This window comes from Zea mays, chromosome 2 (assembly GCF_902167145.1).
Source record: "Zea mays cultivar B73 chromosome 2, Zm-B73-REFERENCE-NAM-5.0, whole genome shotgun sequence".
Taxonomy (NCBI): domain Eukaryota; kingdom Viridiplantae; phylum Streptophyta; class Magnoliopsida; order Poales; family Poaceae; genus Zea; species Zea mays.
This window is the reverse complement of record NC_050097.1, coordinates 756,524-771,668: the sequence shown is the minus strand read 5'-3', so window position 1 is coordinate 771,668 and position 15,145 is coordinate 756,524. Positions and strand designations below refer to the sequence as shown.

Below are 15,145 nucleotides of genomic sequence, written 5' to 3'. Positions count from 1 at the left end.
CTCTTCTGTTTCTGTTACGGGATGATGATTGTTCAGCAGTCAGCACCAGCAGCAGCCGCTATCGCCGCCGCCGCCAGTTTGTTCCGAGCAGCCTACAGTTTTGACTAACAGTATAGGGTATGTTGTGAAGAAGTGACCACGGGCGTGCCATGTTAGTTAGTTGCAGGCCTGTACAGATGATGAATGTTCTTCTACATCAACACTAGCAGCCTGCACTGCAATCGAGTACAACGGTTGATCAGCAAAGAGAAAGGAAAATAGAAAATAAAGAGCAGTGTCATAGAATACCTACTTGAGGCACTCGTCGATGATACCACACTTGGGAGCTAGGATGGTGGAAAAACAATGAGCCTGACAAAAATAAGACAGTGACTTTCAGATATCTAACGGTGTATAAAATAAAATAAAAGATAGCAAAATAATGGTGGCCTGCTAGTAAATACTGACCATCACAACCCTCTGTTGCTCTCCTAATGAGACAGAACAACTTCCCGGTTTGCTGTAGAATCCCACCATTCTCTGGAATGACACTAACTTTCGTGATGGTATTACAATGTCCAGTTCATGAAATGATATAAATTCTTATGACTGATGACAATGGAAGACACCACAGTAGTTCAGATTTTCTTATAGAAAAAGTAACTAAATGCCATATCATCAGCTGAGGAAGAACACCACGAACACAAATTTCCAACTGATGCCAGTTATCAGTGTTCTCAGATCTCAGGGTATAAACTCAAAAGATCTCAGAAATCCGACCAGAGAGTTCAAGGAACATATGTAACTCCGTCAAAGGCTTTGGAGCCTGTGACACCATTGATTGAAGCCAAGAACTGCAGAGCAAGAGCCAGCTCTCCTGATGCACGAACCAAAGGAAAAGCACTTTTCAGGATGCTTATAGATGAAAATTAATCTCTTATAAAAATAAAAGAGTTCTGAAGAATAATAGTAACCTTGAGTTGAGGTCAAACTTGTCTCTCTTGTGCTTCAAAGCATATAACACACTCACAGTCACACCCCAGATCACATTGTGAGGAAGAAGATAAAAGGATAAGCCACCAAAGAATGTCAACTAGCGGTTCTACCATCCCAGTAACAAAGCCAGCGAGGACAGTGGTCAACTTGTCTAACTCAAGTGTTAATCTATGGTCTTCAGAAATACTTGTACCTGACAGGCTGAATACCTGAAGACATATACCAGGGTAACTTAGCTACTGTCAAAACCCAAGTATTACCTCCACGCAAATATGCAATCTTATTCTCAAGGCCAGATCCCAAGCACAAGATAGTACAAGGCACGGACAGTCGGACACATTTAGAAAAAGGACTGAGGTATCAATTGACCAAAACTTTTGCAGAAAATACTTGTGTTCTTGTTAGAGAATGTTCAGTTTGTGTTAGAGGGCAATAACAGAAAGGTTATCTTTGCTTCCCATGGCTTGTTACTTCTTCGTTCTTCCTGTCCATCTCAACCGTACCATAATTGTCACTTTTGGCAACTACCAACTACTGATGCCAAGCATTTTAGCAACTACATAATCAGAGAGTGGTTCTGCACAAATGACACATCTGAAGATGCACCACTTCATACCCAACCTAACTTAACCTCCTGAAGCTGCCCATTCGAAACCTGTGCAGCACCAAAATGATCCCCAGGTGTGTATTTGAGTTATTTTATTCAAAAATCATTTTTCTCCTTTTCTTTGCAATCAAGCTTCAGCTTTGAGACCAAGTCGTCCAGGATGAAATATATCTCCTGATTCTCAGGTTGCCTCTCCCTAATTTTGAATTCATCAACAATCTCATTTAAGTTTACCAGACGATGTCCAGGGCTGAACCTCTCATCTCTCTCTTTCATGATAGCCTTCACCCTGTGAACTTCTTCCCATCTCCCTGCAGCAGCGTACACATTGCAAAGCAGGGCATAGTGAGCATTGTTACTTGGTTCAAGCTCAATCAACCTGAGAGCTATACGTTCCCCAAGTCTCCAATCCCTCCGGAACCGACACAGCCCAAGCAAACCACCCAATGCGCGTGCCTTCAGATCCTCTGGTATATTCTGTAAGAGGCCCTCGGCTTCTTCCAGAAGCCCAACACTCCCATACAGATTAGCCATGCACCAGTAGTGCGAAAATGTCGGCTTGAAGTTGTATGTGGTGTTCATCTGCTCAAAATATGCCTTTCCATCCTCCAAGAGGCCTAAACGGGCACAGGCGCAGAGAACACCAATGAAAGTGACTCCATCTGGCTGCACATTCCCTGAAAAGGCAGCAAAGGAGTTAGATATATAGAAAGAGTTGAAAAACGCAAATGTAGCAATATGTTGCTTCCTGAAGAACTAATCCTGGAAATCTGAACCCACCTAGTGCAATCATATGCTGGAACAGTTTGATCCCATCAACAGGCTCACCATACACACAGTGCCCTATGATCATCGCGTTCCAGCATACCAGGTTCCTCATTCTGAGCTGATCAAACACCTTCCTCGCAATCCCAGCCCTCCGACACTTGCCATACATATCAATCAATGCAGTCCAAACCAACAGGTTATCATCCTCAAAACGGCGCAAAAACGCACAGTGCACCTCCCTCCCAGCCCCCAACCTCCCCAGCCTAGCACATGATGTGGCTGCCCCAACCATGGTTATTGCCGTTCCCCTAACTCCTACCTCTGCCATCCACCGGACCACCTCCAGTGCCTGCTCAGGCTGCTTCGCCTTGACGTATCCGTTAATCATGACGTTCCATGACACCACATTTCTCAAGTGCATTCCCTCAAAAACCTGGCGTGCGGCATCCAAGCCACTGGGTGTTCTGGCTAAGGCCGTCATCAGGGTGTTGCAGGACGCGATGTCCCTGAATGGCATTTCGTCGAACAGGTAGCGGGCGGACAAGATGCCGCCGGCAGTGGCATAAAAGTGGAAGAGGGCGTTGGCGGCGTGGGGCGGCGAAGAGAAGAGGAGGCCGCGGCGGAGGAGCTGCCCGTGGAGAGCGAGCGCGGAGCGGAAGTGGAGCCGCGGAGAGGTGGAGGAGGCGGCAGCAGAGAGGAGAGGCGGGAAGGAGAAGTGGTCGGGGAATAGCGGGTGGTGGGAGCGGAGGAGGGCCGCGAAGAGGGAGAGGAGGGCGGAGAAAGGGATGCGAGGGCCTAGGGCGCGGAGTGCAGCATCGAGGGAGAAGAGCGGCAGGGGAGGAGGTAGGTGGCGAAGGAGGCGGAGGATGTGAGCGGGCGGCGAGGCGGCGGAGCAGGCGGAGGCGGTGAGGAGGAGGCCGGCGGGGACGGGGTGGCCGAGGAGGAGGCCACGGCGGAAGAGGAAGGCGTGGGCGCAGAGGACGGAGGAGTGGGTGCGTAGACGGTGGCGGAGGAAGCCGTGGAGGTCGTCGATGATGGTGCCGCCGCCGGCGGCGGAATGGGGGGAGGTGGAGGTGTCCACCATCAGTGGAGAACACGGGCCAGTGGCGCCATGGGGTTTAAGCGTCTCAGGATTTTGTCTCGCCGACCAGTAGGCCCCTTGATGCCGGTTGGGTTCTCACCGTTGGATCTGACTTTACAAAATCCCAAATTATTTACACCTTGTTAGTTTGTGGTGTATTCCAGCCATAAATCATTCCAACTCATCAAAACTTATATAAATTACACAAAAAATCTGACTAGAAATCATTCCAGATCATCGTTTCAAGAGAATATTATGTTTACCAAGTCCATTTAGCATTGTTTTCGTGACATTTGACAAACATTCTAGCCAAGCTGTCACCAACAAAATTGGATAGGTAGGTGATAGAGGATCACCATGTCTAACTCTTTTACATCTTTTTATGTATCTAGCAATTTGATTATTGATCTTAATACTGGCGGTGCCCTCTTTAACAACCATACGCGTTAAGGACATTTTTTTTTGCAAAAGCCTTTTTTTCCTAAAAACAATGAAACATAAAATCTTAGTTGACTTGATCATATGTTTCTTTCAAAATCAAGTTTGAGTACAGTCCTAGTCTCTTTTCTTCTTTTGGGTTCATGTAAGATCATCGCACCACTCATAATGTGCCTCCCCTTCTTATGAAGACAGTTTGTTGCTCATTGAAAAGTTTTCGAGCAAAAGGTTCAAGCCATATTGTAAGCACTTTAGTGATCAACTTATTGTTGGCGTCTTTGGCTAAATACTAATGATCTTTAGAGCTTGTGCGCGACACGTAGGACCTTGGGACTTCTCTCCGAGATGACGCAGAGGACCGTTTGCAATGCGCACAAATAACCACGCTCTTCTCTATGATGGCGTAGATGACTTCATGTACAATCTAGATCTCGCCTCCCGAGAGAGACTTCGTCAGGGAGAGGGATCATAGGATTGCTTTGGTGTCGGCAGGCCACTCAAAGCGCCTCTAAATGATGTAGAGGCGAAGAGAGCTAAGACTGAGATCGAGGAACTACAACTAGAGCTACGCTACATCCAAGCCTAATGCATGAAGATAAGTGAGGTAATTGGAATGTTTCAATTGAATTGAGTGTGTTCGAGATGTACTCCTTCATATTTATAGGGGAAATGTCTCAATCTTATAGTAACCGAAGTCCAACAAGACAACGTAAGAAACAGAGAAGATCTCACAACAAATCAGAACTCACTCAAACTTATCTGGTCTCAGACGGTCCGGGCTAATAAGTCGGACTGTGAGGGGACGAACCGTATGAGCTTCCAGTGGACTGTCCAACGGTATCAGTGCTGTCAATTTTAGTGTTCAACACTTATATAAGCAGTTCAAAAGATATATGTGTCTAAACTGTTGATTTTTTTAAAAATGTTTCTTCAACTTTTGGAACGAGGGGTATGATTCCTGGCCCATGGATAGATGGAAGGAATGAAATGAGACAGTGCGATAGTGAGTCGTGACGCGTCTTTATCAATGGATCCACCGATGCTGAACGAAGTGGGGGAAGTTGTGATGCACACACGGCAGCAAATGCAATTTGTTTCTGTGAACGTTGGACGAGACGGCGTGGGATTGTGGCTGGCCTGACTCGGGACGCCCAAACGACCCACCCAAGCAACCCATGTGCTTGCGGCGCCTCCTCGTATCTCCACCACGGCCGGCAGCCACTTCGCCGTGCCTTCCACTTCCCCGATCTCCAATCCGCAGGCGGAGCAGTTTGCATTTACACAACCGCGTCGCCGTTCATCCCGGCGTCCCTTTCCCTTGCATATAGATATAACCCAGCCACCACCGCACGAACCACCAAATCCGATCCAAATCCCTCCACCGCCGTCCCGGATTTACCAAAACCCCGGCCACCACCGCCATGGGCTCCGCGAGCCGCGCCATCTCGTGCCTGTGCTGCCCCTGCAGGTGCCTCTTCAGCTGCCTGTGCAGCATCCTCGTCTCGCTCGCCGTCACGCTGGGCCTCCTGGCCCTCGCCCTCTACCTCATATTGAAGCCGCGCATGATCGCGGCCACCGTCGACTCGGCCTCGCTCTCCCAGTTCGCGCTCTCCGCTTCCTCCACGCTCGCCTACGACCTCAACGTCACCATGACGGTGCGCAACCCCAACACGCGGGTGGGGCTCTACTACGACGACGTCCAGGCGCTGGCCTCGTACGAGGGCCAGCGCTTCGGCTACGCGCCGCTCGACGCCTTCTATCAGGGCACGGGGGCGGCCACCAAGCTGGCGCCGGGGTTCCGCGGCACGCAGCTGCTCCAGGGCGACGTCGCCGCCGCCCAGTTCAGGCAGCAGCAGTCCGCGGGGCGCTTCGACGTCGACGTGGATCTCAACGCCAAGCTCAGGGTCAAGTTCTGGGCGTTCAAGGCCCACGGGCCCAACGCGAAGATCACGTGCACGCTCTCCGTCCCCGTCCCCGTCCCCGCCGCCGCCAGCGCCTCGCCCTTTCAGCCCACGGATTGCAAAGTGTGGTTCTGATTTTTGGCTGTTAGGATAGGGATACTCTGCCTGCTGCTGCTGCTGTACATCGCCGTGGACAGCGAATAACGCTCGTGCGCCCTGGTGGCCACAAGACAAGTTTGTTTTTCTGACACGACTTCAAAGGGCCCATGCTCATTTGGCCCTTCCCTCTTGCTATGGAGTACGTATGCCGATCAATGGCACATGCCCTGCCTCCTACAATTGCCACTGACATGTCAGTAAATTAGGTACCCACCACAACCACACGCAATCAAGGCATGCGACAAGAGAGATAGGCCCACAAACATTCCACACAAGCCCATGATAGTCCACTACCAAATTAAAGGGGTTAAAAGTAAAACTACCAATGAAACCCAAAGCAAGCCACGTCTTTCAATAACTTAATAGTAGTAGTAGATGACAGTAAATTTAGTTTTTATTAGCAGTACACGAGCACTAACAAAAGATCAAGCAGCCAGCTTTTGGAATTGGAATTTGGAGCGTTACGTGGACTGGACTCTGGAGTAATTACTGGCCTCCACTCCGATCCCCGCCATGCCGACGTCGTGAGACCTCACGACGGCGACGACGTGCATGACTGCCGGCGGAACCCCAGCCTCTCCTTCTCCAGGTCGTACTCCACCAGGTAGTTCTGCTGCTGGAAGCTGCCGAGGATGATGGCCGGGCCGCTGCCCTCGTTCCCAGCCCCGGAGCCTCCGCTGAAGTCGGTGACGACGGCGAGGCAGATGGCCTCCACGGCGCCGCGCCCCGCGACCACGAAGTAGTTCTCGACCGGGAGCTGCATCACCGCCCCGCCCTCGAAGTGGAACGACAGCTCCGGCAGCGCCATGGACCTGGCGCCCTGCGGCAGCGCGAAGCAGGGGTGCAGCCCCAGCTCGTCCTCCGCGTCCTTGGACCGCTTGTACCGCCCGCCCACCGCAGCCACCACCGCGTCCGCCACGGGCTGGAACACGGTCGGGTCCAGGTACGTGAACGTGGTGCCGGAGTCCACGATGGTGCCGCCGGACCCCGCCGCGTTGGCCGCGAACGCCCGCGCCGGGAGCCGCACCGCCTTCCCGCCCACCGTCACGCCCCTCAGCGCCAGGTAGTAGTACACGCCGTACGGCAGCTTGTCGCCCGCCGCGCTCTTCACCAAGGGCACGTACTGCATGCCCTCGCCGCCTCCGGTGCCACCGAGGACTAGCGAGCCGCTCACGGCGGCGTTGTCGTCGAAGCGGCGGGACAGGAGGCAGTAGGAGAACTTCGGGAGGCCGAGCTGCGCGGGCACGGACGGCGCGCCGCGGCCAAAGCCCGCGAGGCCCGACGGCGGCTGGTGCACGGACACGAGGCTGCATCCGAGGACGAAGCCGGGGACGGCGCGGCCCGGCGCGCGCAGGGTGTCGGCGATGAGCAGACCGGCTGTGGAGCCGGAGCCGTAGACCACGGCGTAGGGCGGGCAGACGTTGCTGGCGGCGGCGGGGCAGTTGGCGGCGCCGGGGGAGCAGGGGGCGCGGCGGCACTTGGTGGCGAGGTTCGCGGCAGAGTGGACCCACTGGCAGGAGGGGTTGCGGCAGCCCACGAGGCGGGAGGAGGAGGAGTTCTTGGGGTGGAAGACCGGGACGGCGGAGGCGGATGGGGAGGAGCAGTTGCGGCACTCGTAGCTCGAGGTGCATGGCACCCACGTGAGGTGGCTGCCGGTGTCGAGCAGCACGGGGAGCGGCTGCGGCGGCGTGCCGAGCGACGCCGTGAAGGCGTAGCCGCCGTAGGAGTGCGGGTACAGCGCGGCGGTGGCTGGTACTGACGGGTGGCCGCCTGATCCTTTCTGGCTGTGGTGGTTGGGGTCCCGGCGCTTGAGGTGCAACGCGCGGGCCAGCGACGCGGCGGCCAGGCGGGACAGCGGGTGGTGGTGCGATGCCACGGCCTCGGCTACGTGCGGTAGGTGGCGGTACAGCGGCAGCGTCGTGGCCGTCCGCGCGGCGGTGGGGAACAGAGGCACGATGACGAGGAGGATGAGGAGAGGCGGGAGCGGGAACAGAGGTGGTGGAGCCATGGTGGCTGGCCAGCTACCACCGCTCGTGCTTTGTCTGTGATTCGTATACGATGGGACGGGGGTATATGTGCCTTGCTTGGGTTGGAGTGGAGGACATGGCGGTGGACGGTGCTCCTCTCCGTCTCCGGTAGGGCCACTGTCGTGAACTTGGTCGGCTTGTGGTCAGTTTGCCACGACTCGGCTCAGTTCATTTTAATTTTATCACGAGCAGCACATGGTATGAGGCAAAAATATTCACTTTATCACCTGACCTCTCCATTGCATTTTATTCCAAAACGGATTCTACTTTTTCTACATTATTTTGTCTCTATTAATTGTAGCTGAATTAATTAGCTTAAATTCTCAGCTAACAGCAAATGTGTCTTTCTTACTTCCCCATTTACATGCAAGCATTAAATGCTTTTCACTATCCACATGATTGGTTACCTGCATCTTCTCGTTTTGAACCAGCACGTATATTGACTTTCGTTGAACGTCTGTTTGGTTGGCTGTATATGAAGAGCACGAACTGCATGAACAGATGCAAAATAAGCTATTTTAAAAATATTTATCTGCATCTACACATACGGTGGAAACAACCGTATCCGGTCGGCATGGCTCGCGCGAGTCTGTGTGTGCATTATGAGTCAATCTAACAACCAATTATGATATGTGTGGGCTTTATTGTTGGTGTGTCTGCACTATTAACCTTGCTCTAATATGATAGGTCAGTGTGTGGGAGACAAATATCCCCCGGTTCCACTCGGGAGCAAAAACTCTGCCTAGGGCCACATGCCAGTCGCCTCTCAATGACATCTCGCCGTGGGCTGGGCAGAGGGAAACGGCGGAAACGGGCCGACCCAGGAGAGCGATGGGCCCACGCCCGGATTAATCGCGGCTTTGGTGTGATCGCGTTGAGGCCGTTTGTTTTTCCCGCGCCCGACATCCTAAAACGTAGAAGATAGCTCGGAGCAGAGGTGTCGAGTTTTCCTCGGGGCAGCGAAGGTTGTTCGTTATTAGCTAGGAGATAAGCAGGAAAAATGTGATCAACATGTACGCGGGAAGCACCCTACGGTCGTGTATATAAGGCCAAGTGAGATCCCCTTCACTTTCATCTCATTCTAGCACCTCACAACTCGGTAGATACCACTGGTAAACACTTCCCACATACAAAGCCTCCACAGGAAGCGGCCCGAACCTACTGAAACTCGCTTGACTCTCTCTCTCTCTCTCTCTTGTGCCCAATCACGAACCATGGTGGCAGCTTTCCATGAATTGACGTAGAAGCAACCATCCGAGTACGGGAAACCCTGAGTTTACTTTACTTTACGATACTTTACGAAACGAAGGAAAATAGCAATGGAATGGAATAATGCTATCCGTACGCTATTGATATTCCTAGCGCTATCCCTTTTCTTTGCAAAGAAGCCTCTTTCCTTAATAAATTGAAAACATCATAAGGCTTTACTCAAAAAAGTCAGATTTGGCTCGGGTGCATCAAAACTTGCAACCCTCAGAGTATCCTGATATTGATGAGGTGGCCTTTTCCTTTGCCCTTTTTCTTTCGCCCTTTAACCCGGAAGAAGAACGAAGAGGATCTTGTCCAAAAGATGATGTCGGATATTTTATTTAAGTGATGCCAAAAAGCGCTAGCTTCTAGTCTAAGTCTGAAAAAAGGAAGGGAGAATGAAAATTAGATGGAATCATCGCTTTCATAAAAAGTAAATCCAAAGAAATAATATTGAAATTATCCTTTGCCGAACCACATTCCTTGCCGGGATCAATCAGCAGGCTAATGCAATCAGAGGTGGGTGGGAGTGAAGTAGGTTTCGCGAGCATACACCCATATACTAAATATGTGGTGAGCATCCAATTCGTTGAGAATCGAGATGGTAGGTAGGGCATTGTGCTCAGTGAGTGAGGCATGCTCTTGCCTTCTTTTAGTGCTTCGTTAGTTACCCTACGCACACCATTGAGTTCACGTGATCTTTGTGCGTGCCCAAAAAGTTCTAACTAAAGAACTTTAAACCGAAAGCAGACCGAATAAGTAGTTGTTGAAGTAGCTCTTTTGTCAAGTAGTAGCTCTTTGACCCAAGCCTCCTAATATAATAGCCTTTTGCTTTATCTTTAAAGAGGTTAGAGGAGGGGAATCAAAAGAATGGAGTCAGATCCACCTTCATACATAAGTAGAAGTGCTAGTCTAGGCATGTTCCTTACAAAGAGGATCAATCAGTGTAAGTCCCTATAATCTTTATTTTTATAGGCTAGCTTCAATACGTCTGGGCCAAGGGCTTTCAAATCCAATATCCCTTCCTCGCTCCGCCCCTCATCCACAAAGCTTACGAAAAGAAGGAATTCCAGATAAGGGAGCCACTTCGTGTGTATACGTGGAACTACCAAGTCTGAATTGGGCAAATAGACGACATCAAAAGTCTAAAAAGAATCTCAGAGGAGGACCGAAGAGAGTAAGTGATCTTTTTCCCTAAGCTATAAAACAGGAGTAGTCAATCCACTTGGGATACTTTCCCGCTGTGCGCCTCTTCTTTCTTCCATTGTTTCATTTTATCCCGCTCACTACCCTATGGACCGCATTCATCGATATTGGAATGAATTCATAAAAAATGATAACTAGGGCGTAGCGAAGCATAAAAGAGAATGAATAGTAGCCTACTTAAAGCAAGCTTTCATAGGCCATGTTACTCTTTACTCGGCTGTTCGTTCAAGAAAATCAAATCAAGTACAAGTAGTAGTGCCAACAGTCTCATGCAAATAAATCGTTCATCCTTGGAGGGTGTTTTTACTTGTAAAGAAAGTTTTTATCAAAGGTGTGATTCTCTCCTCTTACAATAGCTTGTGAGAATGCCAGTGCCCAACTATTCTGTCTCGATCTTAAGCTTAAGTAAGAATGATAAGTCTTCGAGGCAATAAAAGCATAAATCCCCATCACCAGTCATTAAGTAAGGGTCGATGAAATTGGGGGGCTTTCATTGAAGATCTCAGTTCTTTCGCGCATATGGAGTCAGTCCATCCCGAGCATCACAAGCTTCCTGAACCTTTTCCTTCACACAGTGATGAGGTAGTCGAATTCCTATATGTCGATAACTTGTGTAAAAGCTCTTGTAGAAGTAAGAGTCCCTCTGAGATATTTCGTTAGCCCGAACGAACACTCTTCCTCTGAGATAGAATCAAATAAGTGACAAATGAATGGTAACACATGGTACCTATCCGTGGTCGGGAAATGCTTTGTGCCCTGTGTCCTTTGATAGTAGACGCGGCCCGATCTTCCGTGAGATACGATAATTTGATTGAGTGGAGATCTCGACGTTGATGATCCAAGGCTCCGAGCGAACGGTTCCTCGCAATCACTACACCACGGCTCCGTTGGTTATCACCTGTGACACACGAATGACCTCGCCACGAAGGCTTATCCTTGCAAGCGCAATCAAGAACACAAGCAAGAACAGGAAAGAAACGCAACCAAACTTGTATTGATTACGGGAGGGGGGTCTCACAAGCCGATGACAGCGACACTGTTCGATGACAGAATTGATCTAAGCAAAACCCCAAACCTAAATGTGGCGGCGGCTACTGATTAAATAGAGTATTAGGGCGTGCGTAGCCCTGGACTCGCCCCTAATGGGCTCCGACGCGATACACGGCCCAACGGCCCAACAGACGGTGTCGCAGCACCAAAACAGAATCTGAACGCTGACTTGTTTCGACGATTCCCGTTGACTCCGGATGAATTTTAGGGTGGAACCAGTTGGGTTGGTTAGATAATCTCGTTATCTTTCCAACCATATCCAGTTCGTCACAATCGGAGTCCGGATGCATCTTGGGCGTCCATTTTAGTGCAGACTGGTCCTGGAACCCGAGATAGAGTCGCAGCCGACTCGGACTTGATCTCCTTCCTGTTGTGGACGCCCTTGCTGCTCCTCCTCAACACCTTGGCCTTTACCAAGTCCTTGCTGGTCCTCTCCAAGGTACGTAATCATCAAAACATCCATGGCCCCAAGCGTAAGCTCTGAAACACAATTGACTAGGGTAGAACGTACCTGGAGATTTAGCTGTCGTGCACGAGATCGTGTTATCGGTCCATTCATTGTATATATAGAAGTGATGTCCTCATCATCCTCCTCCTCTTGAATTGGAGTCGTCCTCGACTCGGCCTCATCTTCGTCACCCATATATGGCTTCAAATCTGAAATGTTAAAGGTGGAACTAACCCCAAAATCTGACGGCAACTCAAGTGTATATGCATTATCATTAATTTTTGCAAGAACTTTATAAGGACCTGCAGCTCGTGGCATATGTTTAGACTTTCTCAAATCAGGAAACCTATCCTTTCTCAAATGAACCCACACCAAGTCACCAGGTTCCAATTTCATTTCCTTCCTACCTTTATTAGCAGCAATACGATACTTTTCATTCATCTTTTCAATTTGCAACTTAGTTGTTTCATGTAACTTAAGAATAAATTCAGAACGTTGTGTAGCATCCAAGTTCACTATTTCAGAAGGTGGTAAAGGTAGCAAATCAATTGGGGCACGAGGAGTAAAACCATATACTACCATAAATGGACTAAGCTTGGTTGTGGAATGAATCGATATGTTATAAGCAAACTCAATATGTGGCAAACATTCCTCCCACAACCTCAAATTATCCTTCAAAATAGCCCGCAACATGGTAGATAAAGTGCGATTAACAACCTCTGTTTGCCCGTCAGTTTGGGGATGACAAGTAGTAGAAAACAACAACTTTGTTCCCAATTTAAACCATAAAGTTCTCCAAAAATGACTTAAAAATTTAGCATCCCTATCAGAAACAATAGTATTTGGCACACCATGCAAACGCATAATCTTAGTGAAGAACAAATCAGCAATATGTGAAGCATTATCAGTTTTGTGACAGGGTATAAAATGTGCCATCTTTGAAAAACGATCGACAATGACAAAAACACTATCACTCCCCCTCTTTGTTCTAGGCAATCCCAAAACAAAATCCATAGAAATATCCTCCCAAGGTGCACGAGGAACAGGAAGAGGCAAATAAAGACCATGGGGGTTAAGTCGGGACTTAGCTTTGTTGCACGTGGTGCAACGAGAGACGTAGCGCTCAACATCACGCCGCATCCGAGGCCAATAGAAATGAGTAAACAACACATCCTCGGTCTTCTTAACACCAAAATGTCCCATCAAGCCACCTCCATGTGCTTCCTGCAAGAGTAGAAGACGAACGGAGCTAGCTGGAACACACAACTTGTTAGCACGGTAGAGAAGGCCTTCACGCAGCATAAATTTTTGCCACGTTCTTCCCTCTCTGCAATTTTCAAAAGCATCTTTGAAGTCCAAATCAGTAGCATATAATTCCTTTATAGTCTCCAAACCAAATATTTTATGATTAAGTTGGGACAACATAGTATAACGTCTAGATAAAGCATCAGCAATTACATTATCCTTTCCTTTTTATGCTTAATAATGTAAGGAAATGATTCTATGAATTCAATCCATTTAGCATGTCGTTTGTTTAGATTAGATTGTCCCTTAAGATACTTCAAAGATTCATGATCCGAATGTATGACAAATTCTTTAGACCATAGATAATGTTGCCAAGTTTGTAAAACTCGTACTAAAGCATATAATTCTTTGTCATATGTAGAATAATTCAGAGTTGGACCATTCAATTTTTCACTAAAGAAAGCAACAGGTTTACCTCCTTGAATGAGCACTCTCCAATCCCAATGCCGCTCGCATCACACTCGAGCTCGAATGTCTTGTCAAAATCAGGAAGTTGCAGCAGTGGTGCTTGTGTGAGCTTCGACTTGAGGGCATCAAAGGCTTGCTGTTGTGATAGTCCCCAACGAAACGACACTCCATTCTTAGTCAACTCGTGGAGAGGTGCTGCAATGGTGCTGAAATCCCGCACAAATCGCCTGTAGAATCCTGCAAGACCAAGAAAACTTCGAACCTGCGTGACCGTGGTTGGAAGTGGCCAGCTCGTGATGGCAACAATTTTTGCCTCATCCATCTCAATGCCCTGCGATGTCACAACATATCCAAGAAAAGACACACGATCGGTGCTGAAGGTGCACTTCTCAAGGTTACCAAATAAACGTGCATCACACAAAACATCAAAAACAGCACGTAAATGTTCAATATGATCATCATGAGACTTACTATAGATAAGAATATCATCAAAATATACCACCACAAATTTACCGATGAAAGCACGTAAAACCTCGTTCATCAATCTCATGAAAGTGCTAGGCGCATTAGTTAACCCAAAAGGCATGACTAACCACTCATAAAGACCGAACTAAGTTTTAAATGCAGTTTTCCATTCATCACCTAAAGACATACGAATCTGGTGGTATCCACTACGCAAGTCAATTTTAGAGAAAACAATAGAACCACTTAATTCATCAAGCATGTCATCCAATCTAGGAATAGGATATCTGTACCGAATTGTGATGTTATTAATGGCTCTACAATCAACACACATGCGCCAAGTGCCATCTTTCTTAGGAACCAAAAGAACAGGAACAAAACAAGGACTAAGGCTCTCACGAATGTACCCGCAGTCCAGAAGGTCTTGGACCTGGCGCTGAATCTCCTTAGTCTCTTCGGGGTTGGTCCTATAGGCAGCACGGTTGGGCAAGCTCGCCCCTGGAATTAAATCAATCTTGTGCTCAATGCCTCGCACAGGTGGCAATCCAGGGGGTATCTCGGAGGGAAACACATCCATATACTCTTGCAAAAGGTTAGCAATAGCAGGTGGCAAGACAATAGATGTATCATCAATGGAATAGAAAGCATTTTTGCACACTAAGGCATAGCAAAGTCCAAGAGAGGCATGTAACTCATCAAGATCAGATTTAGTGGCTAGCAAAGTAGGAGTTTTTAACTTAATAGGTTGCTGATTTTCAGAGTTCAAAACACCTTTTTGCTTAGCATTAGTCTTTTTCTCATGTTCAAAGTGGACAATCTCAGTGGGAGTCATAGGAAGCAACGCAATTTTCTTTCCCTTGTGCATAAAAGTATATTTATTAGATCTACCATGGTGAATAGCATCAGTATCAAACTCCCAAGGACGTCCCAGTAAAAGAGAGCAAGCATCCATAGTCACCACATCGAAATCAGCAAAGTCATGGTAAGAGCCAATAGAAAAAATGCACCCTTGTTGTTTTTGTTACCTTGAACTTACCGCTGTTGTTAAACCATTGAATGTGA

The 15,145-nt window shown here is 48.6% G+C and overlaps 3 protein-coding genes across 4 annotated transcripts; 1 reads left to right on the top strand and 2 right to left on the bottom strand.

Annotated features, from left to right (window-relative positions):
* Positions 1–18: 18 nt before the first annotated feature.
* LOC100501345 (pentatricopeptide repeat-containing protein At3g51320) lies at positions 19–4,090 on the bottom strand. 2 transcript variants are annotated; one of them, XM_020547960.3, is made up of 5 exons: positions 2,363–4,090; positions 954–2,259; positions 448–856; positions 293–351; positions 19–215 (listed from the first exon to the last, which is right to left on the bottom strand). In XM_020547960.3, exons 1-2 carry the CDS (start codon positions 3,432–3,434, stop codon positions 1,679–1,681), a joined length of 1,653 nt encoding a protein of 550 aa, XP_020403549.1. In that variant the 5' UTR covers positions 3,435–4,090; the 3' UTR covers positions 19–215; positions 293–351; positions 448–856; positions 954–1,678. The 2 variants fall into 2 exon arrangements, with proteins under 2 accessions (XP_020403549.1, XP_020403551.1); XM_020547962.3 differs by having other exon boundaries at positions 19–210.
* Positions 4,091–4,983: 893 nt separating this feature from the next.
* Positions 4,984–6,020, top strand: LOC100280654 (harpin inducing protein). Its single transcript, NM_001153572.2, has one exon. It carries the CDS (start codon positions 5,291–5,293, stop codon positions 5,903–5,905), a length of 615 nt encoding a protein of 204 aa, NP_001147044.2. The 5' UTR covers positions 4,984–5,290; the 3' UTR covers positions 5,906–6,020.
* A 237-nt stretch (positions 6,021–6,257) lies between these two features.
* Positions 6,258–8,096, bottom strand: LOC100280633 (aspartic proteinase nepenthesin-2). Its single transcript, NM_001153550.2, has one exon. It carries the CDS (start codon positions 7,935–7,937, stop codon positions 6,462–6,464), a length of 1,476 nt encoding a protein of 491 aa, NP_001147022.2. The 5' UTR covers positions 7,938–8,096; the 3' UTR covers positions 6,258–6,461.
* Between the last annotated feature and the right edge of the window lie 7,049 nt (positions 8,097–15,145).

What these genes read in the sequence shown, in the direction of transcription:
- LOC100501345 (XM_020547960.3), bottom strand. Translation starts at nt 3,434, where the DNA reads ATGGTGGACACCTCCACCTCCCCCCATTCCGCCGCCGGCGGCGGCACC. An exon ending in CCAGCATATGATTGCACTAG is followed by an intron (nt 2,260 to 2,362) that starts GTGGGTTCAGAT and finishes CTGCCTTTTCAG; the next exon opens with GGAATGTGCAGCCAGATGGA.
- LOC100280654 (NM_001153572.2), top strand. Translation starts at nt 5,291, where the DNA reads ATGGGCTCCGCGAGCCGCGCCATCTCGTGCCTGTGCTGCCCCTGCAGG.
- LOC100280633 (NM_001153550.2), bottom strand. Translation starts at nt 7,937, where the DNA reads ATGGCTCCACCACCTCTGTTCCCGCTCCCGCCTCTCCTCATCCTCCTC.